The following is a 27,322-nucleotide window of genomic DNA, read 5'->3' on the forward strand; positions in this document are numbered from 1 at the left end:
TAATCAAGTTCTCATCACAATCAAGACAACATCACCAGTCCACAGCACTGTGTAATCACCATCACCACAATAACGTGGGAACAATCATCGGATGGATGGCTGGGTTGGTGACGCCATCAGGATGTTATCATGGTCTATGGTAAATGTAATCACAATGACCTTGGGGTAGGTCAGAGATGTTGACGTCACCTGTGTTTCCATGGAGAGGTTTCAACAGTGATGTACGTCTGTGTTGTTTAGGGTTATTGCTAGAAGCTACAGTGTACAATACATACTCTACCCACAATAAGGTGCCTGTGGTCTCTCTCCGACAGAGAGATTGAATGAAGGACCTTAGAAATCCCATCTCTTAACATGACGAGAGCTCGCTAACTAACTCAAGTGTTTGGTGTGCAGTTCTCTGGGTGTAAGAAAATGTCAATTAGGTTTATTTCTCAACTGTAAGGAACATGAAAAAAGATAAACAGCAGAGGTGATAGATGGAGAGACACCGCCCACACGGAGAGAGAAAGTCAAAGGGAAGGTTGAAGGTGGGGTAATAGTCAAGTGATTGAAGGAGCGTTGGAGAGGTTAATGGACAGATGAGTGGCTGGGAAAGATGGATAGAGACAGAGACAGTGAAGGATGGAGAGGATGAAAAGAGGAAAGGAGGGAGGTCTGATGTTGATAAATGGCCCTCTCAGCATGCCGTAGCTTGCGGACATGTGACTGAAGGCTCTGCCTCCTCCGTGACCCCCAGGGGTCAACCTATGACAGGCTCCCAGGGCCCAGAGATGGGGCCACCATCATGCCCTACTGGGGCCCCTGGTACATCAGCTACAAGAAGACCTGGGGACCCAGCCCATCCACACTGTACGGTGACATGTATGATTAATGACTCATGTTGGATTTGACAGCTTTGATTGCTTGAAGTGTGATTGATTGAATGTTTGTGTGATGTATCACTATTTCAGGTCAAGTCGCATAACACTCTTCATTGAATTTAGGACAATTCAAGTCACATCAATCAGTGGTAGAAACTGTTATACAGATGTAGGATCTTAATTTGACCAGTACCACACAGCAGGAATAGAGTCCTGCAGCAACATGACGTTTACTGTAACAACAGGGTGATCAAAATGATGGTCCTACATCTGTATATGCATTCTATATGTGTGTGTGTGTGTGTGTGTGTGTGTGTGTGTGTGTAAGAGAGTGTTGTGTGTTACCAGTACAAAAACAAATTCATAGTGCGACCTTGAAAATGTTTCTTTGAAGTAAACCTAAATTCATCCAAAAAAAGTCCACCTCATAGTTTTGTATATATTCTGTACAAAGCAAACCAGATGCAGTGTGCTGCGCTGTGTGACAGAGACAGATGCATCTCAGCATGCTACAGACTCCCAGCACAGCATCAGACACAGGTTTAGACCTTGGCTTTCCACCTGCCAATCAAACTAGAGCCAGGATCAGTCTACCAATAGCCTGGTTAACTAAACTAGACATACACTCACTCCTAGGAGCCTAGTACGTCATGTATATATATATTTTCAAACTTTGTATCCAATTTCATTCCTTAAATGTGTAGACATGAAATTTAAATGATCCCTGAAACGGGCCTGTCATGGAAATGGTTTGACTTCTTCCACTCTTTGACGTCTTTGTATAAGTGTATGCTCTGGTTCTCTTCAGAAACCTGTATGAAGTCTATCAGATTCACTATTCAGCTATGATTGAAGGCGAGATCCGTCAGTAACTAATGTCTCGTTTGTCTTTGTCTGGTTTGCCAGTGATATCCAGACAGTTTTCCAGTGTCCTTGTCTCAGTGGAGTGAATGGGCTGTGCTTCACACCCCTGGACATGCCATCTTGGCCTGACTGATGAGTTCACACACACACACACACACACACACACACACACACACACACACACACACACACACACACACACACACACACGAGACCAGACCAGACCCATTTCTGTGACTATATGTGTGTGTATCTGCCAATGATCGGGGGGTTCCTGACACTTCGGGGGTGCACGTGGAGTGAATTTGAATCAAGACGTCGGGACTACAGCAACTGGCTGCCCCGTCGCTCATCCCGCCCAACCCCATGCACCGGCACCTTTCACTCACAATGACAAATGAGCGCTTGATTACATCATTGGCCCCTCTAATGGTAGGTGTGGGAGCATGGTGGGGGCGGGGAGTTGGGGGAAGTGAGGGGCTCTGGAGGGGCGAGGAGGGAGGAGACAGGGGGATCTCACCACAACATGCAGCAGAGAGGGATGAGAGCTCTGATTTCCACTCAGGGGGACCAGAGGTTTCCTGACAGGGAGGTGGGGGGGGGGGGTCACTTCACCCCTGAATTCTTCTACACCTTCATACTAACCCCCATTCCCCCTGTCCTTATCACTCTACGCTGAGCTGATGGTGTTCTGACAGCTGACCTGTTGCTTCCAGCCTCAGACATTACCGTACGTCAGGCACATGTATGGGAGGCGTTTAATAAGTCAATTGATTAATTGCAAAGTACATCTATTTATAAATTGTCTGAATTGTTCTCTATATCGGAGGTGTTCTGAGAGCTACAATATAACCACCCATCCTGTAGGGTACTATGAAGGATGTCCTTGGTCTTGGTGTGTTGAAAGCTCAGTAGTGAGGGAAGTGTTCTACAGATGTTGGATCTTAATTTGAGCCAGTTTGTTACGGCAGGGAAATGTGAATTATTATGTGGATTATTATACACGGAGTATACCAAACAATAGACACACCTTTCTAATGTTGAGTTGCCTGCAACGGGGTGGTCAAATTAAGATCGTACATCTGTACACACGTTGCAGGAAGAGGAGGAAGAAACAGCAGAATACAATTAATGACCACGAGATAAGATTGCAACAGTATGACTCGTCTTTTTACCTCCAGGCAGCCCCTCCTCCCACTCCAAGCAGGGATGGTAGATCTTATTCCTGTGGGGAATCTCTCATCTCTTCCTTTCTATCTCTCAGCTTCTCCTCCCTCTCAAACTCTCCCTTTCTAAGTCACCCCCAGTTTTTCTACTTATCTGTCTGTCTGATATTCTTTCCACCTGGATGTGGTCTGATAAAGTAACTGTGTGATTGTGACCGTCTGATCTTGTCCTCAAACACGTTAACCCAATCTCTTCTTTTGCCCATCACCATCCGTTTCTCTCTGTGCTGAGTGAACTCTTTGAGGGGAGAGGAAGGCAGAGAAGGAAATCTGTTGACCAAATGTTACCGCTGCCTGCCTGCCTGCCTGCCCGTGTGCCGCTGCTGCCAGGAGGGCTGAGGTCAGCAATATGAGCCTATAGGGGTAAAGGGAGACTGTGAAAGATAAGGAGAAATGGGAGAGGGTAGAGGAGAAGGAGAAAGGGTAGAGGGAGAAGGATAATTGGTTGAGGGAGAGGGAGAAGTTAGAGGAGAAGGGGAAAGGGTAGAGGGAGAAGGTAGATGAGAAGGAGAAAGGGTAGAGGGAGAGGGAGAGGGTAGAGGAGAAGGAGAAAGGGTTGAAGGAGATGGTAGAGGAGAAGGAGAAAGGGTAGAGGGAAAGGGTAGAGGAGAGAGAAAAAGGGTAGAGGTGAAGGATAAACAGTAGAGGGAGAGGGAGAAGGTAGATGAGAAGGAGAAAGTGTCGAGGGAGAGGGTAGAGGACAAGGAGAAAGGGTAGAAGGAGATGGTAGAGGAAAAGTAGAAAGGGTAGAGGGAGAGGGTAGAGGAGAGAGAGAAAGGGTAGAGGAGAAGGAGAAACACTAGAGGGTAGAGGAGAAAAAAGAGAGAGAGGGTAGAAGAGAAGGAGAAAGGATAGAGGGAGAGGGTAGAGGAGAAGAAGAAAGGGTAGAGGGAGAGGGAGAGGGTAGATGAGAAGTAGAAGGGGTAGAGGTAGAGGAGAAGGAGAAAATGTAGAGGATAGTTGGTAGAGGAGAGAGAGAGGGGAATAGATAGACACAGATTGAGAAAGGGACAGATAGGAGAAGATGAGAGAGACAGAGGGGCAAGACGAGGTTGCAGGGTTGATGCATGGGATAGCAGAAAAGGTAGAGGGTAGCGGAGAAGGAGAAAGGGTAGAGGGAGTGGGTAGAGGAGAAGGAGAAATGGTAGAGGGAGAGGGTAGAAGAGAAGGAGAAAGGGTAGAGTGAGAGGGAGAGAGTAATGGAGATGGAGAAAGGGTAGAGGGAGAGTATAGAGGAGAAGGAGATGGAGAAAAGGTAGAGGAGAATGAGAAAGGGGAGAGTAAGAGGGAGAGGGTAGAGGAGAGAGAGAGAGAAAGGGTAGAGGAGAAGAAGAAAGGGTAGAGGGAGAGGGTAGAAGAGAGAGGGTAAAGGAGAGAGAAAGGTTAGAGGGAGAGTGTAGAAGAGTGAGGGTGAAGGAGAGAGAGAAACTGTAGAGGATAAAGAGATAGGGGAGAGGGTAGAGGAAAAGGAGAAAGGGGAGAGGGAGAGGATAGAGGAGATAGAGAAAGGGTAGAAGAGAAGGAGAAAGGGGAGAGGGAGAGGGTAGAGGAGAGAGGGTAGAGGAGAGAAAGAAAGGGTAGAGGGAGAGGGTAGAAGAGTGAGGGTAAAGGAGAGAGAGAAACTGTAGAGGATAAAGAGAGGGGAGAGGGTAGAGGAGAAGGAGAAACTGTAGAGGAGAGAGGGTAGAGGAGAAGGAGAAACTGTAGAGGAGAATGAGAAACTGTAGAGGAGAAAGGGTAGAGGAGAAGGAGAAAGGGGAGAGGGAGAGGGTAGAGGAGAAGGAGAAACTGTAGAGGAGAGAGGGTAGAGGAGAAAGAGAAAGGGGAGAGAGGGTAGATGGTAGAGGAGAAGGAGAAAGATAAGAGGAGAGAGGGTAGAGGAGAGAGTGCGGAATTGATAGATACATATTGAGAGGGTAGAGGGTTGTGACTAGATGGAGTACAGCTAAGGCCGGATGTGACTTTTAGTAGCAAGTTCTGCTAACTATGAAAAAGTCACTTCCTGGTTGAAGCTCTATATCACGTAGTCAGGTAGAGAGGATAGAGGGGCAAGGAAGGGGCAAAGGGCAGGGGGAAAAGAGAGTAATCAGAGTGAGAAAGACATGAGTCATGACTAAGTGTTGCAGCACCACAGACCAGCTGGGTATTCGATAGTCAGGGGTTAGGCTTGACTGGGAACACGTAGGCCAGTGTTTGTTGACAGCTCACAGATAGGTGATTTGAAGTTTGCTCAGGTCCCCTGGTCAACCACCGACCCAGGGGAAGTCAGCCCTTTCCCAGGCCCTTATATTGTTCTAGTGTTTATAGACCACCTTCACCTGGTCCTTGAGGGCCACCAAATTCCAACCTCTAGCCTTAGCCACACAATCACTACACGGTGTGACTTCAGCCTTTACCAACTGAAGACAGGCATATCCACTGCATGGTGCGACTTAGCAGTCTTTACCAACTGAAGACGGGCATATCTACCGCATGCAGGAAATTATAATAATATAATTAAGTGGATTTTTTGTCGTAACATGATGCAAATTTGAGAAAGACTGCAACTGAACAATATAAAGTATGAGTCCAAAGAAATACATTTTTGCCTTCGGAAAGTATTCACACCCCTTGACTTTTCCCACATTTTGTTGTGTCTCAGCTTGAATTTAAAATGGATTAAATTGCTATTTTTGGTCACTGGCCTACACACAATAATACCCCATAATGTCAAAGTGGAGTTAAGTTTTTCTAAATGTTTACAAACGAATTAAAAATGAAAAGCTGAAATGTCTTGAGTCTATAAGTATTCAAGCCCTTTGTTATGGCAAGCAGGAAATATGTTCAGCAGAAACATGTGCTTAACAAGTCACATTATAAGTTGCATGGACTCACTCTGTGTGCAATAAGTGCTAAACATGATTTGTGAATGACTACCTAATCTCTGTACCCCACACAAACAATAATCTGCAAAGTCCATCAGTCGAGCAGTGAATTTCAGACACAGATTCAACCACAAAGACCAGGGAGGTTTTCCAATGCCTCTGAAAGAAGGGCACCTATTGGTAGATGAACAAAAAGCAGACATTGAATGTCCCTTTGAGCATGATGAAGTTATTCATTACACTTTGGATGGTCTATAAATACACCCAGTCACTAGAAAGATACAGTCATCCTTCCTAACTCAGTAGCCAGAGTGGAAGGAAACCGCTCAGGGATTTCACCACGAGGCCAATGGTGACTTTAAAACAGTTACAGAGTTTAAAGGCTGTGATAGGAGAAAACTGAGGATGGATCAACAACATTGTAGTTACTCCACAATACTGACCTAATTGACAGAGTGAAAAGAAGGAAGCCTGTACAACAACAAAACATAATCCAGAACATGCATCCTGTTTGCAACAAGGTACTAAAGTAATACTGCAAAAAAATGTGGCAAAGCAATTCACTTTTTGTCCTGAATACAAAGTGTTGTTTGGGATAAAATCAATACAACACATTACTGAGTAGCATCTCTCCATATTTACAAGCATAGTGGTAGCTGCATCATGTCATGGGTATGCTTGTAATTGTTAAGGAATGTGGGGTTTTTCAGGATAAAAATCAACTAAATGGAGCTAAGCACAGGCAAAATCCTAGAGGAAAACCTGGTTCAGTTTGCTTTCCACCAGACACTGGGAGATTAATTCACCTTTCAGCAGGACAATAACCTAAAACACAAGGACAAATCTACGCTGGAGTCGCTTATCAAGTAGACAGTAAATGTTCCTGAGTGGCCAAGTTACAGTTTTGACTTACACTACCGGTCAAAAATGGTAGAACAACTACTCATTCAAGGGTTTTTCTTTATTTGTACTATTTTCTACATTGTAGAATAATAGTGAAGACATCAAAACTATGAAATAACACATATGGAATCATGTAGTAACCAAAAAAGTGTTAAACAAATCAAAATACATTTTATATTTGAGATTCTTCAAATAGCCACCCCTTTCCTTGATGACAGCTTTGCACACTTTTGGCAGGTTCAGCTTATCAACCAGCTAATTGTTAGAATCAGGTGTGCTAGATTAAGGTTGAAGTGAACCTACAGGATGGCAGCTTTCCAGGAAGAGGGGTTGAGAGCCCTGCTATAGACTGACAAACAGAGGTTGTCAATGATTCAGACATCATACTTTCACCCGTTTTCTGTCTTGCAGTTCTTATGAGGACGTTACAGGTGGCTTTGACGCTACTCCTCCAGAACTCTGATCTCTTGCCATGGCCCATTGAGTGCTCTACAACTGAATCTGCACTACAGGCCTACATCACAGTGGGAGCTTTCGTTACTTGATTATTTTTCCTTTTTCCAAGTACCTTTTAATATTTGCGATCATGTTTTAAAAAGAGACCTTGTAGTATGTTATTCCCGTCTCAGTCTCCTGTGTGACCAGGTTGCAAGCTCCCACCAAAGGTTAAAGTACCCGTGTGTTGTATTTTAATGGAAAGAGTTCCCACCCACCATGCTTAGGTGGTGTAATATCTGCTACACTTATTCCCAGGGGTGCAGCTTTCATTGGAGACAGGGGGTACATGTCCCCCCCCACACTGGGAAATTGCATTTTTGTCCACCCAAGTTTTGTCATTGTAATGTGATACAAAACAGGGCAACAGTGTGCTTTAGGACCATGCGGATGCCTTCAAGCGGTCGGGTAGACTGTTTGGAGTTTTTATCCCTCAATCCTGTCTGTCGGTGTCTCGCTGTCTCTGTCCTCCATCGCTCAGACTCCTCTACTAGAATTTCACAGCAGGTTATTGAACTTCATTCCTCAATGTAAAAAACAGAGCTGTCCTCTAACGCTGCATTAGCAGACTCAAACAAACTCAGTTTCTCACATCTCTCTTCCTCTCTCCTTTGGCTTGTGCTCTCTTTCTACCCTACTCTCTTTTTCTCTTTCTCTCTCTTTTTCTCTCTCTCTCTCCTTTCTCTCTCTTTCTCTCTCTCGTTCTCTCGCATCTTTTCCCATGTGGCAGGTCTTGTTAGTTAGACTGAGACTGTGCAGTCAGAACGGAGGAATGCTCCACTCCCTCGGCATCACATCACTGTAGTTATATCAAGTGTTGAAATAACAGGATAAATATCATTGGGGATAGTGTTTTGGTGCATCAAACATTTTGAGGCCATTGCTTCTTTTTTTTCACTCTTCTGAATGATTTATTCTGCCATTATGTTGTCATTAGTCATTACAGAGTAATATGCCTACGCTAAGGTTTGGATTGTATAAGAGGCATTTATCTCGACATTGGTGTAATTCCATGAAAATACAGCCAATAAAAATCAGGCACATTACAAAGATGAGACAGTCCTGCTTTGGTTAATGTCTTATCTCCGCACAGAGTGACTGCTGAAGACATGTTGGCCTACTTCCAATTCAGTCACTCTCTGATCGATCCTTACTCGCTCTAAAAAACGTTAAGGAATTACCATAGCGTGATTCAGAGCCCTGTACCACTGTCGTACGAGAGCAATAAGCTCCTTTTTTGAAGGGCTGGAGGGTGCTAGCGCTGTGATAACTCTGTGCTGTTTGATCAACGTGTGTGTGTGCAGCTCATAGTCTGAACAATACCAGATACCATAGATACTATAACAAAGTTTACATATCCCTCCTCCCACACACACACAGACTCTCTAACACACACACACACACACACACACACTCCTCTGATGGGGCCGCTGGTGCAGTGCAGTATACCAGGTGGTGAGCAGAACCCACAGATCCGGTACAGAACCAGAGGCTAAATGTGGCTACCCAGAGCCACACAGACTGGGTTCAGGCATAGTGATGTAGAGGAAATGTCAAGAGTCCAAACCCCAACTGATCTATAAGGACAACAACCCATGGTTTCATGTGGTGGCTGAGTTTGTGTGTGACTGTCTGTCAGTGGGTGTTTGAGGGTGTATGAAGGGGGAAGGGTGTTGGAGTAAGTTGTAGGTTGGTGGGTTAAAGAGGAACAGCCCACACCATGCAAAAGTATGAACAGTAAGTTAAGGAATCAGACTAGGAATGAAAGCAATAAATGGTCAGATTTGGCAAGAGTGAAAGAGATATATGGCTACAGCAAGGGGGAGAGTGTGTGTGTGTGTGTGTGTGTGTGTGTGTGTGTGTGTGTGTGTGTGTGTGTGTGTGTGTGTGTGTGTGTGTGTGTGTGTGTGTGTGTGTGTGTGTGTGTGTGTGTGTGTGTGTGTGTGTGTGTGTGTGTGTGTGTGTGTGTGTGTGTGTGTGTGTGTGTGTGTGTGTGTCGTTCCTCTCCATAAACTCCAGTCCTGGGAGAGCACTGCCAGGTCCCTGGTCTGCCTGTCTTTTGGGAAATGCTGGGCCACTGTGAAATAACTCAGGGATATTTACCATTGACCATTTGTCTTAACTCCTAAAGCACAGAAAACCCCAGCGCTTGTCATGGTGTTAGACCCTCGCCCAAACATTCAGAGTCCCCAAGAGCCCCCCTAATTCCTCCTCTCACCCTCCTCCCTCGCTGCAACATTTCCTCATGAAGCTATCTTCTGACTAACCTCTGACCTATCTTTCTGGATAGGGAGCTATGACCCAAGACAGAAGTTGAATGTCAATTCTAAAAAGTTCAGTCCGCTCTCAAGTTTTATCAGAATTGATACAGAGAAAGAGGGGGAGATGGGTTTGGAACTTCCAGGTACAGTAGCTAGCTAACGTCCTGGTATACAAGCTAGCTAACTTCCTGGTATACAAGCTAGCTAACGTCCTGGTATACAAGCTAGCTAACGTCCTGGTATACAAGCTAGCTAACTTCCTGGTATACAAGCTACCTAACTTCCTGGTATACAAGCTAGCTAACTTCCTGGTATACAAGCTAGCTAACTTCCTGGTATACTAACTAGCTAACATCCTGGTATACAAGCTAGCTAACTTCCTGGTATACAAGCTAGCTAACTTCCTGGTATACAAGCTAGCTAACTTCCTGGTATACTAACTAGCTAACTTCCTGGCATACTAGCTAGCTAACGTTCTGTTACAGTAACTAGCTTACTTCCTGGTATACTAGCTGGCTAACTTCCTGGTATACTAACTAGCTAACTTCCTGGTACACTAGCTACCTAACACCCTAGTACAGTAGTTAGCTAACATCCTGGTACACAAGCTAGCTAACATCCTGGTACAGTAGTTAGCTAACTTTCAGTTATGGTAGCTAGGTACCATCATGAAGCTGGCAAAGCTCCTCAAAAGAAAATGCCGTGGGCTCTGTTGAACCATCACAGCTCCAGGACTCAAACAAACCACCCTAATGCAACCCCCAACAAGCAAGGATTTTCAAAGCCACATTGTAAGAAACAGAGCAAAAAGGACCAAGACCCTATAAATCCTCCCACATGTGTAAGAGCCCAGACAAAAACAGGCCTAGCACCTGATGGTCCTCACAATATCCAGACTTTGGTCTAATAGGCTACTGCTTCTGGCTCGTGTGGGTGTCTGTTGCCGTGGGAGACCAGCGGCCCTCTCCATAGGCCTCTGTGCAAAGTGCAGTAAAAAAGCCTGTAAGTTTCCTCTGTGTCCAGGCAGTGCCTTCTGGAGGCCAGGCCATTTTGAAAGGAGGGGAAATGGGGGGGGGGTCAAGTCGCCCCCATTGTGCTGGTCCCTAGGGACAATGACAGTGGCCTGCTGCAATGAGGGGGCAGTGGGGATAACATCCCTGGGACAGAGGGGTTATATGTTTCCAAGAGGGGGTGGGGGAACGGGGAAGTTGCCAACAGCAGAAAGCAGTTGGATAATGTGAAGAGAACTGGACTGAATACAGTAAGTAATGCAGCCCAAGAGCGTCATAAAGTCAATGTGATTTTCATACAGTGGGCTTTGCACAACAACATAAGCAAATAAGTTTGCCCTTAGGGTTGTTACTGAATTCTTAAATGCTACTTCCCATTGTTTTAATGAGTTCACTTCAGACTTTGTATTGTTTCAAAATAAAAATAAAAGTTTTAAAAGTGGTTAACAATTTTTATTTGTTTAGTTATTATTATTATTAGGCCATGGAACACCGATTATGTTTATTTCATTAGGACATTTTCTTATTTAGTCAACTTTTTCTCATACATAAGCAGTTAAAGGCTAATTACAGTACTGTAGCTATATGGAATTGTTTTAAGATGGTCATACCAAGGCTCATTTAACTATTTGATTTTGAATTTTGACCCCTCAAGGTATAAAAAATGTATTGAAAATTACTGGATGAAACATTGAATTTGGCATTACTGCTATTAGCCAATAGAAACACATTAAAGAAAATATCGCTTGGAACAACAGATAGTCCCTGTCATGTTCTGACCTTAGTTCTTTTGTTATGTCTTTGTTTAAGTATGGTCAGGGCGTGAGTTGGGTGGGTTGTCTTTGTTTGTTTTTCTATGAGTTGGTATTTCTGTGTTTGGCCTGGTATGGTTCTCAATAAGAGGCAGCTGTCAATCGTTGTCCCCGATTGAGAACCATACTTAGGCAGCCTGTTTTCACCCTTGATTTGTGGGTGATTATTTTTCCGTTTCAGTGTTTGCAGCATTCGGGACTGTTTCTGTTTTCATTTTGATTCTCTTGGTCTTTTGTATTTTGTATTAATTTTCCATTAAATTACATTATGGATACATACCACGCTGCATTTTGGTCCTCCGATCCTTCCTTACTACTCCTCCTCAGCGGAGGAAGATGAAACCCTGTAACAGTCCCCCAAAAAATCTGAAGGAAGTTTGTTCTGAAGTGTCTGTCCTATATCTGAGAGATATAAGAAAGATCAGGAAAAAAGATATATATATATTTTTACATGTATTTATCACCATATTTTGGGCAATAAATTATATAGACTGTACTTCCATTAATTTAAAAAAAATGGTACCTTCAGAATGACTCTTGTGAGACTTGTGGGTGTCCTAGAGCAAAACGGAGAACACCATCGTGTTCGTGTATGCCAGACCGTTCAGACGCTACAGAGGTTTTTGTGAGAAGGCCGATTTTTGGGGTGTGTCATGGTCTGTCAAACATCGCTCTAGCATTGCCACATTTCACTGCAGTTGCAGTTGGGCAATATCGGCGGATGTGGGGGATTGAGACGCAGCCCATGCAAAACAACTGATATCTCTAGCTTAAACAGACGGATTTTGATGGGGATATTGTATTATGTTAATTAGATTTCCACGGGGGTGCGAAGACTGTTGGCTAAGGGTTAACAACTTATTAATATTTCCACAATTTCTGTTGGTATTTTCCCCACATAAAACCAATCACTTATTCATCTATTTATTTGTGCATTCTATAGCCGTTCAGTTTCCAAGGGTTGGAAGTTGGCAGGATCTTGCTCTTATTGTGCGGAATTTTGCATTTAAAAGGACCACCCATTGGGCTCAGAGGGGGCAGATTACCATAGAGACGTCTGTTCGGAATATTAATGGACTTCTCCTAGGAAAACTGCCCACGGATTGAGCCACTCCAAACCCAGTGTCCCTGCTTCCGCCGCTGTTGCAGGCCCCTGGGAAGTGTGTGTGTGTTTGTGTGTAAGAGTGTGTGTGTGCATGAGCCAAGTTTGGGGTCTGGTCCTCACCCAGTCCGTCATGTGCTCTGCACCCACACAGTTAGCTAGCGCATAACTCAGAAATGGGGTAATTATAGGACACAGTACATATAAAGATGGAGAGAAGGTTTGTGTGTCTGTGCTAGATGAACTCTGGGGTAATTATAGGACACAGTGCATATAAAGATGGAGAGAAGGTTTGTGTGTCTGTGCTAGATGAACTCTGGGGTAATTATAGGACACAGTACATATAAAGATGGAGAGAAGGTTTGTGTGCTAGATGAAATCTGGGGTAATTATAGGACACAGTACATATAAAGATGGAGAGAAGGTTTGTGTGTCTGTGCTAGATGAACGCTGGGGTAATTATAGGACACAGTACATATAAAGATGGAGAGAAGGTTTGTGTGTCTGTGCTAGATGAACGCTGGGGTAATTATAGGACACAGTACATATAAAGATGGAGAGAAGGTTTGTGTGTCTGTGCTAGATGAACGCTGGGGTAATTATAGGACACAGTACATAAAAAAATGGAGAGAAGGTTTGTGTGTCTGTGCTAGATGAACGCTGGGGTAATTATAGGACACAGTACATATAAAGATGGAGAGAAGGTTTGTGTGTCTGTGCTAGATGAACGCTGGGGTAATTATAGGACACAGTACATATAAAGATGGAGAGAAGGTTTGTGTGCCTGTGCTAGATGAACGCTGGGGTAATTATAGGACACCGTACATATAAAGATGGAGAGAAGGTTTGTGTGCCTGTGCTAGATGAACGCTGGGGTAATTATAGGACACAGTACATATAAAGATGGAGAGAAGGTTTGTGTGTCTGTGCAAGATGAACGCTGGGGTAATTATAGGACACAGTACATATAAAGATGGAGAGAAGGTTTGTGTGCCTGTGCTAGATGAACGCTGGGGTAATTATAGGACACAGTACATATAAAGATGGAGAGAAGGTTTGTGTGTCTGTGCGAGTTGAATGCTGCACAAGCCTATTGACACAATCATAATGGATATAATTTAAGATGGCATTTTCTTTGTTAGGGGGTAACTCACCCCCTCCACCACCAATAGGTGCCTTGGGAGCTTTTCAGACCCAGCCAACTTCCTTTCTACTCAACCAAAGATCCTGAAGTGAACAGGAACTGATGTGGCTTTTTGCTATATTCGACTTGAGTGGGTTGAGTCACTGACGTGATCTTTCTGTCCGTTTTGCACCCCCCTTTCTGGATTGTGCGGGGAGGAGATCTTCGTGGGCCTTGTCTCAGCCTTGTCTCGTAGTACTGTATGTTGATGGTCTGTTGATATCCCTCTAGTGGTGTGGGGGCTGTGCTTTGGCAAAGTGGGTGGGGTTATATCCTGCCTGTTTGGCCCTGTCCGGAGGTACAGGGCCACAGTATCCACCAACCCCCCGTCTCAGCCTCCAGTATCTATGCTGAAATAGTCTATGGTCTGGAGGGCTAGGGTCAGTCTGTCCTATCTGGTGAAATTCTCCTGTCTTATCTGGTGTCCTGTGTGAACTTAAGTATGCTCACTCTAATCCCCCCCCCCTCTAATCCCCCACCCTCTCTCTCTCAGAGGACCTGAGCCCTAAAACCATGCCTCGGGACTACCTGGCCTGATGACTCCTGGTTGTCCCCAGTCTACCTGGTCTTGTTGCTGATCCAGTTTCTGTTGTTTTGCCTGTGGCTATGGAACTCTGACCTGCTCACCAGACGTTCTACCTTGTTGTGCTGCTGCTCCAGTTACAACTGTTCTGCCTGCGGCTATGGAACCCTGACCTGTTCACCGGACATGCTACCTTGTCCTGGACCTGCTGTTTTCGACACTCTCCCTCTCTCTCTCCATTCTTCTCCCTCTCTCTCTCTCTCTCTCTCTCTCTCTCTCTCTCTCTCTCTCTCTCTCTCTACCACACCAGCTGTCTCGACCTCTGATTGCATGGCTATGAAAAGCCAACTGACATTTACTCCTGAGGTGCTGACCTGTTGCACCCTCTACAACTACTGTGATTATTATTTGACCCTGCTGGTCATCTATGAACGCTTGAACATCTTGAATAAGGATCTGGCTTTAATAATGTCCATGCGCTCTTATCATCTCCACCTAGCACAGCCAGAAGAGGACTGGCCACCCCTCTCTAGGTTTCTTCCTAGCCTTTTGTGACTAGGGGGCAGTATCCACCCCTCTCTAGGTTTCTTCCTAGGTTCCTGCCTTTCTAGGGACTTTTTTCATTGCCACCATGCTTCTACATCTGCATTACTTGCTGTTTTAGGCTGGGTTTCTGTGACATCTGCTGATGTAAGAAGGGTTTTATAAATACATTTGATTTGATTTGGTCCTTCACTGTCACCAGTATCATGGCTATAGGGTATCGTATGGTTATCCGTAGTGGGACTGTAGTTAGACCTGTCCCTCAGAGCAGCTGACTATATGATTAGTTCCACTCAAACGGTTAGGTTTCTGGTTAGTCACCCGTGATCTCAGTCTCTTGAGTTGCCCTGAGTTCCCCTTTCAAGCGGTGGTGCCAATCAAATAAATGTAACTATTTCCATAATAAAAATGTTTTTACACTGTCATACTTAACACACAAAGCAACAGGGGAACTCCATAGCTGGAGTGATGATTTCTATAGTTAACAGATCTACGCTACTGAGTCTCTTCTCGTTGGAGGATTGGATTGGACAGCTGCATATGGTCATGCTCTACTCGCACTACGATTGGTCAGAAATAAGGCATAGGTCTACGCCGACAAGGCATAAAGATTGGTTGATGGGTTGAGGATTATGCTAAGCAACATGTCTTGTCACAGGGCGAGCCCATTCATCTTATTTCAGTGCGCTGTTGGGACTGAGCCCATACACCCTAGCATGTGACTTGGCCTGGGACCGCACTGGTGGGGAAAACACACGTGTAACATTTTTTTATTATAATTTTTTATTTCACCTTTATTTAACCAGGTAGGCAAGTTGAGAACAAGTTCTCATTTACAATTGCAACCTGGCCAAGATAAAGCAAAGCAGTTTGACACATACAACGACACAGAGTTACACATGGAGTAAAACAAACATACAGTCAATAATACTGGAGAAACAAGTCTATATACGATGTGAGCAAATGAGGTGAGATAAGGGAGGTAAAGGCAAAAAAAGGCCATGGTGGCAAAGTAAATACAATATAGCAAGTAAAACACTGGAATGTTAGATTTACAGTGGAAGAATGTGCAAAGTAGAAATAAAAATAATGGGGTGCAAAATAAATAAATAAATAAATAAAATAAAATAAATACAGTAGGGAAAGAGGTAGTTGTTTGGGCTAAATTATAGGTGGGCTATGTACATGTGCAGTAATCTGTGAGCTGCTCTGACAGCTGGTGCTTAAAGCTAGTGAGGAAGATAAGTGTTTCCAGTTTCAGAGATTTTTGTAGTTCGTTCCAGTCATTGGCAGCAGAGAACTGGAAGGAGAGACGGCCAAATAAATAATTGGTTTTGGGGGTGACCAGAGAGATATACATGCTGGAGCGTGTGCTACAGGTGTGTGATGCTATGGTGACCAGCGAGCTGAGATAAGGGGGGACTTTACCTAGCAGGGTCTTGTAGATGACATTGTGCCAGTGGGTTTGGCGACGAGTATGAAGCGAGGGCCAGCCAACGAGAGCATACAGGTCGCAATGGTGGGTAGTATATGGGGCTTTGGTGACAAAATGGATGGCACTGTGATAGACTGCATCCAATTTGTTGAGTAGGGTGTTGGAGGCTATTTTGTAAATGACATCGCCAAAGTTGAGGATTGGTAGGATGGTCAGTTTTACAAGGGTATGTTTGGAAGCATGAGTGAAGGATGCTTTGTTGCGAAATAGGAAGCCAATTCTAGATTTAACTTTGGATTGGAGATGTTTGATGTGGGTCTGGAAGGAGAGTTTACAGTCTAACCAGACACCCAGGTATTTGTAGTTGTCCACGTATTCTAAGTCAGAGCAGTCCAGAGTAGTGATGTTGGACGGGCGGGCAGGTGCAGGCAGCGATCGGTTGAAGAGCATGCATTTAGTTTTACTTGTATTTAAGAGCAAATGGAGGCCACAGAAGGAGAGTTGTATGGCATTGAAGCTTGCCTGGAGGGTTGTTAACACAGTGTCCAAAGAAGGGCCAGAAGTATACAGAATGGTGTCGTCTGCGTAGAGGTGGATCAGAGACTCACCAGCAGCAAGAGCGACATCATTGATGTATACAGAGAAGAGAGTCGGTCCAAGAATTGAACCCTGTGGCACCCCCATAGAGACTGCCAGAGGTCCGGACAACAGACCCTCCGATTTGACACACTGAACTCTATCAGAGAAGTAGTTGGTGAACCAGGCGAGGCAATCTTTTGAGAAACCAAGGCTGTCGAGTCTGCCGATGAGGATGTGGTGATTGACAGAGTCGAAAACCTTGGCCAGATCAATGAATACAGCTGCACAGTAATGTTTCTTATCAATGGCGGTTAAGATATCGTTTAGTACCTGTCATCTGTCCACTCCCAAGTCCTACAATTTCCCCGTTAGAAGAGCAGGGATGCTGATGTCTTTTTCAGATGTGTCCTGCTGCTGCTTTCAACTGAAGTCATCTCTCTCCCTCTCACACCCTTTCTGTTGCTCAATGTTCCCTCTCTTCTCTGTCTCCCCTCTTTCCTACCTGTCCGGTGCCAAACTGTCTTCCAATCGGATTGCTGGATATAGGTGCTAGATAATCTCCTCCCACCTTGATCAGCCAATGAGTTATAAGTGTACAGCAAGATCATGTAATATGATAATAATAATAACTATGTACATGTCATTGACGGCACAATAGTATGGTAATTACATTACATACAAGGGCAAGTGGTTCTTCAGATACAGTGGTAGTTTCACTTTAGCAAGTGCCATTTTTCTCTCACACTAAAAGGCTGAACGCAATGTCGATGTCACTCTCATTTCTCTACCCTAAGCCACGGGGGATTTGGCTTTGCATGATGTTTGCAAAGTTTTAAAAAAAAAACACAGTTGCCAGAATCAACATACGGTACATCTCTCAAAAAGATGCAAATGATTAGATGGATCAAAAACAAGGATGGAGGCCATATAAAACTAAATTGGGTCAAACAATGAGGCTGATAATGATGCTGATATTAAAAACATACAATAACATGGATAAAATCATATTTTATGGCCCTCCTTTGCCATGTGTATATACTATTACATTGTGGTTTCAACAATCACAATAGCTTCCAAAAGGTGTGATTTATAGTATTAAAAAATAAGAAAATGGCACTTAGTTCACTGGTGTGGTGAAGCTAGTCAACATTTCCTTCAGTTGACCTTTAAAGGATGGCAGCAAACAGAGCTTTGGCAGGGACGCAAAGTCCCCTGCTTTAAATTTGAAATTAATTCTAGTTTTTTTCACGGTTTTACTGTTTTTCTGCCGAGTAGCCTCCCCCAGCAAAGATCCAGAGTCTAACAACATGCAGACTGGAGGGAGGGAGGGACCCCCTGCTGCGACAGCTGACAGAAGAGAAAGCATGAGAAAATAAATGAGAAAAAGAGCGTTTCTTTCAGTGTCTTCATCTTTAACTCTTTCTGTCTACCTCTCTGTCTCAATAAAACAACGATGTTGATATTGGGTTGGTATCAGGGGCACAACTTTGTTTTCTTTAGAAGTGGGGGGGAAATAATATATACATTTTTATTTTTTTTATCCAGTCTAATAAGCACTCCTAACAGCCTGCCCGACCGCTCGGAGGCATCCTCATGGTCCTAAAACACACTGTTGCCTCATTTTATATCACTTTCCAATGATAAAACTGGGGGGGAAGTGCAGCAATTTCAGAATGTGGGGGGTTAAATGTTATGGTTGGTATAAATGTTATGAATTCCAAAATATAGATGCCATGTTATGTAACATAATGCTTATCCATTTAACTAGAGAGTATTTGTCCCCCAACCCTATTTAATAAGTAGGTCATGTTATGTGCAATAAAATATCAGCAACCATTTTGTTTCGAAAGTATTTTCTCTTTTATTGCAAATACAATACAAAAGGTAAGCTTATTTTTAAGAAAGTACAGTAACATGTTAAGCTAGCTGAAGAAGACGAGAAGTCCTTCAGACACATTAGAAAGAAACATCATTACTGAGATAGTATGTGGCAGGAAGTAGAAAAGAACTGTTCCTCAGAGAAGACAGGAATGCTGGTACGTACCTCTAATAAAGCATATCAGCCACAGCAGAACAATAACTGTAAAAACTTTGTCCATATGAAAAAAAAAACTTCTTTCCAGTTCTTTCAGCCATAGTTTAGAATCCAAACTCAAGAAATTCACAATTAAAAATAATCCGTACACAACTAGGTAGCAAAAAGATGACAAATAAAACATTTAAAATAGAAACATTTTACATACGATAAATAAAACATGATTACTGTTTGTACCATTTTTAAAGTACCCACTCGGCTAAAAAGACAGATTTATATGACATTTAATATCCAGAAGATAATTTATTTTTAAGACAAATTAATTTGTTGTATAAAGTATCAATTAAAGAAGAAAATGCTAAATAATAATTAATTTAAAAAATAAATTAAAGGGTTAAGACAGAGGGGGTTGGAGCAGGCAGGAGGGCTGTAAAATGACACTGGTGTGGTGATGGACCTTAGGGGACACCCGAGAGGTCAAAGGGCACTTCCTGTGGCTGTCAAACACACGCTGTCAGACGGTAAGTATAATCTCAGCTGTGGCTTCTCTCTTCTATAATATGTGCTGTAGCACACCCACAAACACCCTTCCACCCAACCTCTGATATACTAGGCACTAATGATGCAAAAGGCTGGAATATTCCTGCACAAAACGATAACGTCAAAACTTCTTTCGTTGCCATTCACAGCATGTGTCTCTTACATCTAAGAACGTGTTATAATCATGAGAAATCATTGATGGAGAAACCCTAAACTGCACAAATACAAATGTAATTTATTTTGTTGGATGGCACAGAACATATACTGTAAGCAGAATGCACTGCAGGAAACAAACACAACCAAAAAATGATAGAGTTTTACTGCCTGTACAAAATTTCACCAGAGAATTGAAGCCATGGAATAGAGAACTGCACTACTGAGAGTGGTTTCCTGCTGAACTGGATACAAATAAAGCTTTTTTCTACAAAAATATCCCCCCAAAAAACAAACTGCCAGAGTAAAAAAGGTAAGAAAACATACACAGTACCTATTAAAAATATCAACAATTTAATAAGTCCTCACAGAGGATTTCTCAATGCTTTTTTTCTGTTCTTGCTAAAAAATATATTTCATCAAATAAAAATTAAAAAGGCCTTTTGTGAGCTATTCTGATCTAGTTTCAGTTCCTACAAGTCCAGCTCTCCTTCACCTACTCTGTCGTGTTCTTCTTCTGTTGGAAATTCAAGTGTCTGTTTCCTGGGAACTAATGTTGGAATGTTGTGACAAAGTCTCCCTCTGCATGATGGACATGCCTATCAGTCTATGTAAGTGTGTGTTCGTGTAGATGATTGTGTCCTCAGGGCCGGGAGAGCTGCGTGTACACTGGCTGCTGGTCCCAGTGATGCTGGGGACTGTGGGTCTGGGGTACGGAGGGCACCCCGGTTGTGTCTGCGATGGGGGTGTACATGGGCCTCTGGCTGGGGCTCATGTAGCTGCTGAAGGAGTAGAGCCCTGAGCCCTGGCCCCCGGCTGTGTGGCTATAGTAGGAGTTGGTGCCGCCCTGGTGGTCAGAAAAGTCATACTGGCCCCGGGTGATGGAGGGGTAGGAGGAAGAGCTGTAGTGTTGCAGGTTGAAGGAGCCGTAGGTGACGTGCTGCGGGGGGGAGGAGCTCTGCTGATCGTTGTAGTGGCTGGGGCTCAGCTGCTCTGTCTTGATGTGTGTGGGGGTCCTCTGGTTCTGGCCCTGCTCCCCTCCACTACCCAGCGTGGTCAGGGAGTGCTGCTGCTGCTGGCTCTTGGTCATCCAGCTGTGCCCTGTGGCACCCCCTGCTGCCTGGCTGACCACAGAGCTGCTGATGCCGTAGGTACCGGTGTAGGAGACTTGGCCAGTGGCAGCGCCAGGAGCACCTGGGTGACCGTTGGGAGGCAGGTACTGATCAAACTCGTTGACATCGAAGGTCTCGATGTGGGAGATGACGTCGCTACTCAGCTCGCCGATGTCCACGTCCCGGAAGTCGATGTTGAGCTGGCGACCCGTGCCTTCATGTAAGGGGCGACCCTCCCGCTTCAGGTCCACCTTGCCCACCTGGATGTCCGTCTTGGTAGGAGGGGTGGTAGGAGGGGTGGGGGGCCCTTGGGACTGGCCTAAGAGAGCGAGGGAGAGAATGGGTTACATATAGAATATATATAGGCTTTCTGTAATGCAAATCTCAGAGCAAGAGCAGACCCGTGGATGTAATTGAATAGGAAAACATAAGAGCCTTGCAAGTGGTCAAATTAATCTAGATATCAAGTTAAACTCACAGAGAACATATCTGATAGTATTACTCTTAAACTGTTCACATAATATACCTTCACACACATGTATTGTTAGAAAAAGTCTAGCAGCAGTAAATATGTCAAATACTGTGTATACATTGATGAACACATGCTGAATGAGACCATTGCAATAGGCACAAAGCATTATCTCTCTTCTTACCGGAGTGTTCTCCGGGGGAGTGCATCTCTCCCATGCTAGAGGCTGGCGAGTCAGCTTGCTGGAGCACCTTGAAGATCGCGCCTGGCGATATGTGCGTCTGCTCGCTGCCGTCATCAGACTCGCTTTGTCCGTTCTTCATGGACTTCCTCCGCCGGGGCTGGTACTTGTAGTCAGGATGGTCCTTCTTGTGCTGTACCCTCAATCGCTCTGCCTCCTCCACGAACGGACGCTTCTCACCCTCATTGAGTAGCCTGTGCGTAAAAGGCAAATGGATAAATGAGTAAATAAAATATTAAATTGACAGCAAAATAGTTTCCTATTTTAATGCAGGATAACATACCTTTTTATTTCAAAGGTTCAATTACGTAAGATCACAGTATCGAGTTAACATGTGTGCGTAAAAGGCATGCGTAAAAGTAGAATGGAGTAGAAACTTGTTTCAGTAATAAAACCACAGACGCGTTGCCACTCGAAATACAAATGTGGGAGTAATGCTAGAGAGTACTGAGACTCACCTCCACAGTTTCCCCAGAGTTTTGCTCAGCTCAGCGTTATGGAGATGCGGGTACTGATCAGCCAGCTTTCTCCGGGCGGCTTGCGCCCAAACCATAAACGCGTTCATCGGTCTCTTGACGTGGGGCTTGTTCTTACTAGATCCGTTCATTCGGACTGGCATTGGCACCAGGGTCCAGTCGTAGCCTTTCAGGACCTGGGACACGGCGTCGCGGATGCATACGGGGAATTTGTCATCGTCGTCCTTCTTGAACTCGACGAGGGGACCGTCCGGACCCATCAGCAGTCCGTTCTCTGACGGTCTGGTGTTCTCGGTGTCGGAGCCAGACCCGGACGGGCACGGAGATCCCACAGAGTCCTCTGACATGCTCGGACTCGGTGCGTCTGAGAGACATTTGTCTTGTTCGTCTGTCATTTTCAGGAAGGGGTCGAGTAGATTCATACGAAAAATGTTGGCTAACAATTACGCACGAAATATGAAAGTACGGCCAAAGTCTTTTAAATGTCCAAAAGTGGAGAAAAAGTAACAGTAGACGCTCTTTGCTCCTGCAAAGAGGCTGTCAACTGCACAACGCCGTTGGGAGAAATAATGTCTTTATGCATATGTCTTTCTGAAGAATTGTATAATAACCTTGTCTTGTTTGCAGGCGTCTCCACACTCGAGCAACAGCTGATGGTTTGCTGTAACTTTTAGGTAAAAAGAGAAAATGATCCAGTCAAATAGTATCCCCAAAACGTGTACGTGCTTTGAACTGAAATCCTTTGCAAGCGGACTTTATAAGTGAGTTACTGTGCGGCTACAGAATACCCGAGAATACCCGAATATGATTGGTCGACCGACTGAGAATGACGAACTGAAGGAATTTGATCCCTCCCCTCCACACACACACACAGGCTATGCATAGACATTTCTATATGTCGTGTACAATATTGATATAGGCATAATAATTCACGCACTGAAATAGATTTTAGTTTTTAAAGATGTTTTTATGTTCTTAAATCACAGACCAGGCGGTTCACGTTTTTTTTAGTCGCACCTTCAAAGTTAAACCAGTGAAAACGGAAAATAAAAAGCAAATAGTTGACGAAAAAACCCCATTGAGGATGAAGTCATGCAAATAGGTCTACCAGTAACCTGTCCATTATAACTGAAATTGTGTGCACGAGAAATCCCATATCGCAAGTATTTCATACAATCTATGATAGTCTGTAGTGACCCTGCCATATGCTATTTTACGTGCGGCAAAACAAAGGCCACATCAGATAAGTTACTAAGACATATAACAATGTTTATTCGATTCATACCAAGTCAATGATTGTTTTACTGGCTAAAAATGTACATGCCCATAGGGGGAGACAGCAGCCCAGGAACTTACATTTACAACGTGTACTAAAAGACACGGTTGAAACAGTTGCACTGCAACTGTTGAGGAGGATGACGTTTTGTTGTTGTTGTAATGACAGCGCTGGAGAGAAACACAGTCCACATGGTAACATCATTTAGAAGGAGTATTTCCTCACCGTGTTTACATCCTCCTTTAAAACACATACGTTTGAATATGTATGTCTCTCACCTTTATAATAAAGTCTGTCTACATCAGGGACGGCTTAGTCGTTCGTAGTGCCTTGCAAACGAACCCATGTCGTTTGGTTGTTTATTTGTTTTTTTCTAAAGTCGTGGAAATGTAATTTTCGTTGTAATGTGTGCAACGTGTTTTTCTGAGCTACCTGAAGTTGCATATATAATATTACCCATATAATTACCCATAGAGACTCCACAGATGTCTCTATGGGTAATTTCTACCACTACGCTGTTTATAATCTCTCTCTCTCTCTCTCTCTCTCTCTCTCTCTCTCTCTCTCTCTCTCTCTGTGCATATAGCGGGTTGCTTCATTAGTGAAAGCAAGACTCTGGATGTTGTAAAATTGCATTATGTCAAGCTGCCGCGAAACGCTCCTTTAGAGCTCTGGTTCCAAATACAGAAACACCTTATTCGAGTCTCCACTCCAGCGAAACTGTTTGGTTACGTGTAGCCTGCTTATTTAAGATGTTCATTCACTCTGAAAATACACAGAACGGAGCATTTTAGACTTTTGTCAATAACTTCCGATCCCTTACTGCGGTTGAGCAAGCAGCATGCACTATTAAGCCACTAAAATGTGTCCTGGTTGGTTTGTTTATAGGCCTAAAATGAATAGAGTCATCACTGAATGCATTCACTAACAGGGCTCCCCTGGAACAACAAGATATTGCCTTTCAACTCCAATGATGATGATGGTGAGGAAGATAAGGAGGTATGTTGTTACAAATATGGCCAGGCGTTTTTAACATTTTATTATTTTATTTTATTTATCTTTGACCAGTATTTCCAGCATTATCCACTGGGTTTGCTGCAGGCAGAAACTTCTAGGTAATGCTCTTCAATTGACGCAAGCTGTCTCCAATGAATCATTCAATGTCTGGTTGTGCGTGAGTGTTTGGTGGTGGGGGGATCTCCTAAACCAGGGTAGGAGTAGTAAAGAGTCTTAATTGCCGCAAAGCCTATTATTTGGCAGAGAATACTATTTTTAGAACAGTGATTCTACATCTCACTTTGCTCAAGCTGATCCTCTCCAACAGACTCAATCCCTGATCATCAGAGTTTATAAAAATGGTGCAATTAGGACAGTTAAAGGGGAGAGACTGATTCCAACCAGAAAAAATAAATAAAAATAAAAATCAGAATATCACTTGAAGAAATAGAGGGGCAAATACCTGGCGTCAACAACCAATATATTCTGCAAAACCTACAGTGTAGCATTATATTATAAACAGAAAGACAGGATAGACAGCCATCTGATATAAAACGTGTTTTTTATATTATGCTGTCTCAGAAGAATAGTTATACCTTAGAAGGTTGTGGAGGATACAGCGAAACCAATTATTTATATACACTAGATGACTAATAGTGGGCGCTGTGTAGAAGACACCATGCCTCCATCTTGGCATTCCCCCACCATTTACAATAAATATTTCGGAAGCTATAGAAATTGATGTATTAACGTGTACTTTTGTTTTTGCCATATTTATTCTATTACAGACACCTTCATGCATATTTTTAAATTATATTATTTGAGCTAAACATACAAATAATAAAATACAAATATTTATCTTCCTTAAAGTATAATTTTTTTAGATGACTAATGTTACTATCCGCTCAATGACAAGAACATGCTTAAATACATGGAATTTTGCCCTTGAAACATTTAATTAAAATACTGTAGAATTCCATTCATTCCTATGGACTGATCCTACTGGGGAGAGTCAATATGGCCGACCGGTGTCTTCAAAGCCTCTCAATAGCAAATACATAGCATCAGCAATCCACCATCGAACGGAACAGAATCATCCTAAACAGTCCCAACCCGTTGAGATGGAGGTATGTGACTCACCCCGCAACCTCTCCCCTCTCTTTCTGTTTGCCTGTAATTGCAGCCACCGGCTCAGCACCAAGATAGCAGACTAGCTCGACACACCTGAAGCCCAGGGGGGAATTAACTAGAATACAAACAGAACCAAACAGAAACAAATGAAACAAGGAGGGCCCTACCTGAATTTGTCCAATAGAAAGTATTGTTTTCGTTGCAAAAACTTTTCGTTTGGAGTTCCTTTGCAAAATGCTTTGGACTAATCATGACACCACTGGTAACCATAGCACCATGAGGGTTAGCCCCCCTCCGTCAGAGTGAGTACAGATGAGCTACTGCTACGGTAGACCTACTCCCACGCCACATCCTGTCAAAGATAATAAAGTCTACAAAATTGGCACGTAACAAACTAACAAAACATATGGTCTAATGTACTTACACTTAACATACTCCCCCACATATCACACACTCTGCCAACTACATAGTTGCATTCAATGTGCAAGTCTGCAACTGTTCAATGATGGATTGGAATTCAAACACTACTGAATTCTCTTGACTGTAAGATATGCGACGAGATCCATACGCCTCATTCTGTTTGTTGTACAATGTAGAATGCAGAAGGCCTATTGAAGGTTAGGATAAGTCACTGATAGGAGTCACTGAGCTGTGGGCTTATGTATAAGGATTAAATAATACATTGTTTTCATTCCAAACAGACTGGATTGTCCTCAACTAAATGTGTCTTGGGTTTAGCATTTTTCCATACAGTACAGTAAGTGCCTCATTGTGAAACAACCACATTATGCAGGGTCTGAATTCCTTACACTCCACTTTGTAATACACCCTAACTACTCCAGCCCATGAGCGATGTGTGTCGGTCATACATAAGGAATTACTCTGGGCTAAACAGGCCAGAGATAGTTATGGCTGAGATGCCTTGGGAAACTTCTCATCTTGACTTTGAGTCGCAACGTCAAAATTCTGGGCAAACAGTGGGAGTCAATCCCTAAAACGTGTAGGCCTTTCCCTGAGAAACTCACTGGGCTGTCAGAGGGGAGTTCTGGGAGGACTCCCCTGGTCTTAGCGTTCGGTCTGTCCAGCCAGGTTGTGGTTTAGCTGATCTAAAGGATGTCCTGGCTGGGACACATCTAGATGCAATGGTTGTGTATTGAGTTCAAAGTGTGCAGAGGCTCACGAAATGAGCTGTAAAACTATAACATTTTCTCTCAGCCTCATGGCAAAATGTGTAGAATGGCATGAGATTAGATATAAAACAGTGAACATTGTTCTCCCTTCCCCATGGAAATATGTGTAGAATTGCAGGAAATTAGCTTAAATTCCTTGCTTGGACATTGAGGGTGGCTCACTGAGTGCACAAAAGCTTAGGAACACCTTTCTAATATTGCATGTTGAAAGCATTTCACAGGAATGCTGGCCCATGTTGACTCCAATGCTTGACACAGTTGTGTCAAGTTGGCTGGATATCCTTCGGGTGATGGACCATTCTTGATACAAATAGGAAACTGTTGAGCGTGAAAAATCGAGCAGCGTTGCAGTACTTGACACACTCAAACCGGTGCGCCTGGGACCTACTACCATACCCTGTTCAAAGGCACTTAAATCGTTTGTCTTGCCCATTCACCCTCTGAATGACACACATACACAATCCATGTATCAATTTTCTCAAGGCTTAAAAACACTTCTTTAACCCGTCTCCTCCCTTTCATCTACACTAATTTAAAGTTAATTTAACAGGTGACATCACTAAGGGATCATAGCTTTCACCTGGATTCCTCGCTACTGTTATTTTTCACTGCCTTTTTACTGTTGTTTTATTTCTTTACTTACCTATTGTTCACCTAATACCTTTTTTTGCACTGTTGGTTAGAGCCTGTAAGTAAGCATTTCACTGTAGTGTCCACACCTGTTGTATTCGGCGCACGTGACAAATACATTTTAATTTGATTCACGTGGTCCATATATATATTTAAGCAACAAGGCACAAGGAGGTGTGGTATATGGGCCAATATACCACAACTATGGACTGTTCTTATGCACAACGCAACGCTGAGTGCCTGGATACAGCACATGTAACACAACCCCCCGAGGTGCCTTATTGCTGTTATAAACTAGTTACCAATGTAATTAGAGCAGTAAAAATAAATGTTTTGTCATACCCGTGCTATACAGTCTGATATACCACAGCTGTCAGCCAATCAGCATTCAGGGCTCAAACCACCCAGTT

At 43.6% G+C, this 27,322-nt stretch overlaps 1 protein-coding gene across 1 annotated transcript; it reads right to left on the reverse strand.

The window, feature by feature from the left end:
• Positions 1-19,329: 19,329 nt before the first annotated feature.
• Positions 19,330-22,427, reverse strand: LOC112223512 (transcription factor Sox-9-B). The gene is made up of 3 exons (XM_024386568.2): positions 21,672-22,427; positions 21,157-21,407; positions 19,330-20,822 (listed from the first exon to the last, which is right to left on the reverse strand). Exons 1-3 carry the CDS (start codon positions 22,109-22,111, stop codon positions 20,035-20,037), a joined length of 1,479 nt encoding a protein of 492 aa, XP_024242336.1. The 5' UTR covers positions 22,112-22,427; the 3' UTR covers positions 19,330-20,034.
• Positions 22,428-27,322: the final 4,895 nt, after the last annotated feature.

Source organism: Oncorhynchus tshawytscha, linkage group LG24 (assembly GCF_018296145.1).
Source record: "Oncorhynchus tshawytscha isolate Ot180627B linkage group LG24, Otsh_v2.0, whole genome shotgun sequence".
Taxonomy (NCBI): domain Eukaryota; kingdom Metazoa; phylum Chordata; class Actinopteri; order Salmoniformes; family Salmonidae; genus Oncorhynchus; species Oncorhynchus tshawytscha.

Excerpts from the sequence above, each read along its gene's own strand:
- LOC112223512 (XM_024386568.2), bottom strand. The coding sequence starts at position 22,111 with ATGAATCTACTCGACCCCTTCCTGAAAATGACAGACGAACAAGACAAA. Across the intron at positions 21,408-21,671 it reads ACTCTGGGGAAACTGTGGAG|GCTACTCAATGAGGGTGAGA; the intron begins GTGAGTCTCAGT and ends TTTTACGCACAG. Across the intron at positions 20,823-21,156 it reads CTCCCCCGGAGAACACTCCG|GCCAGTCCCAAGGGCCCCCC; the intron begins GTAAGAAGAGAG and ends TCGCTCTCTTAG.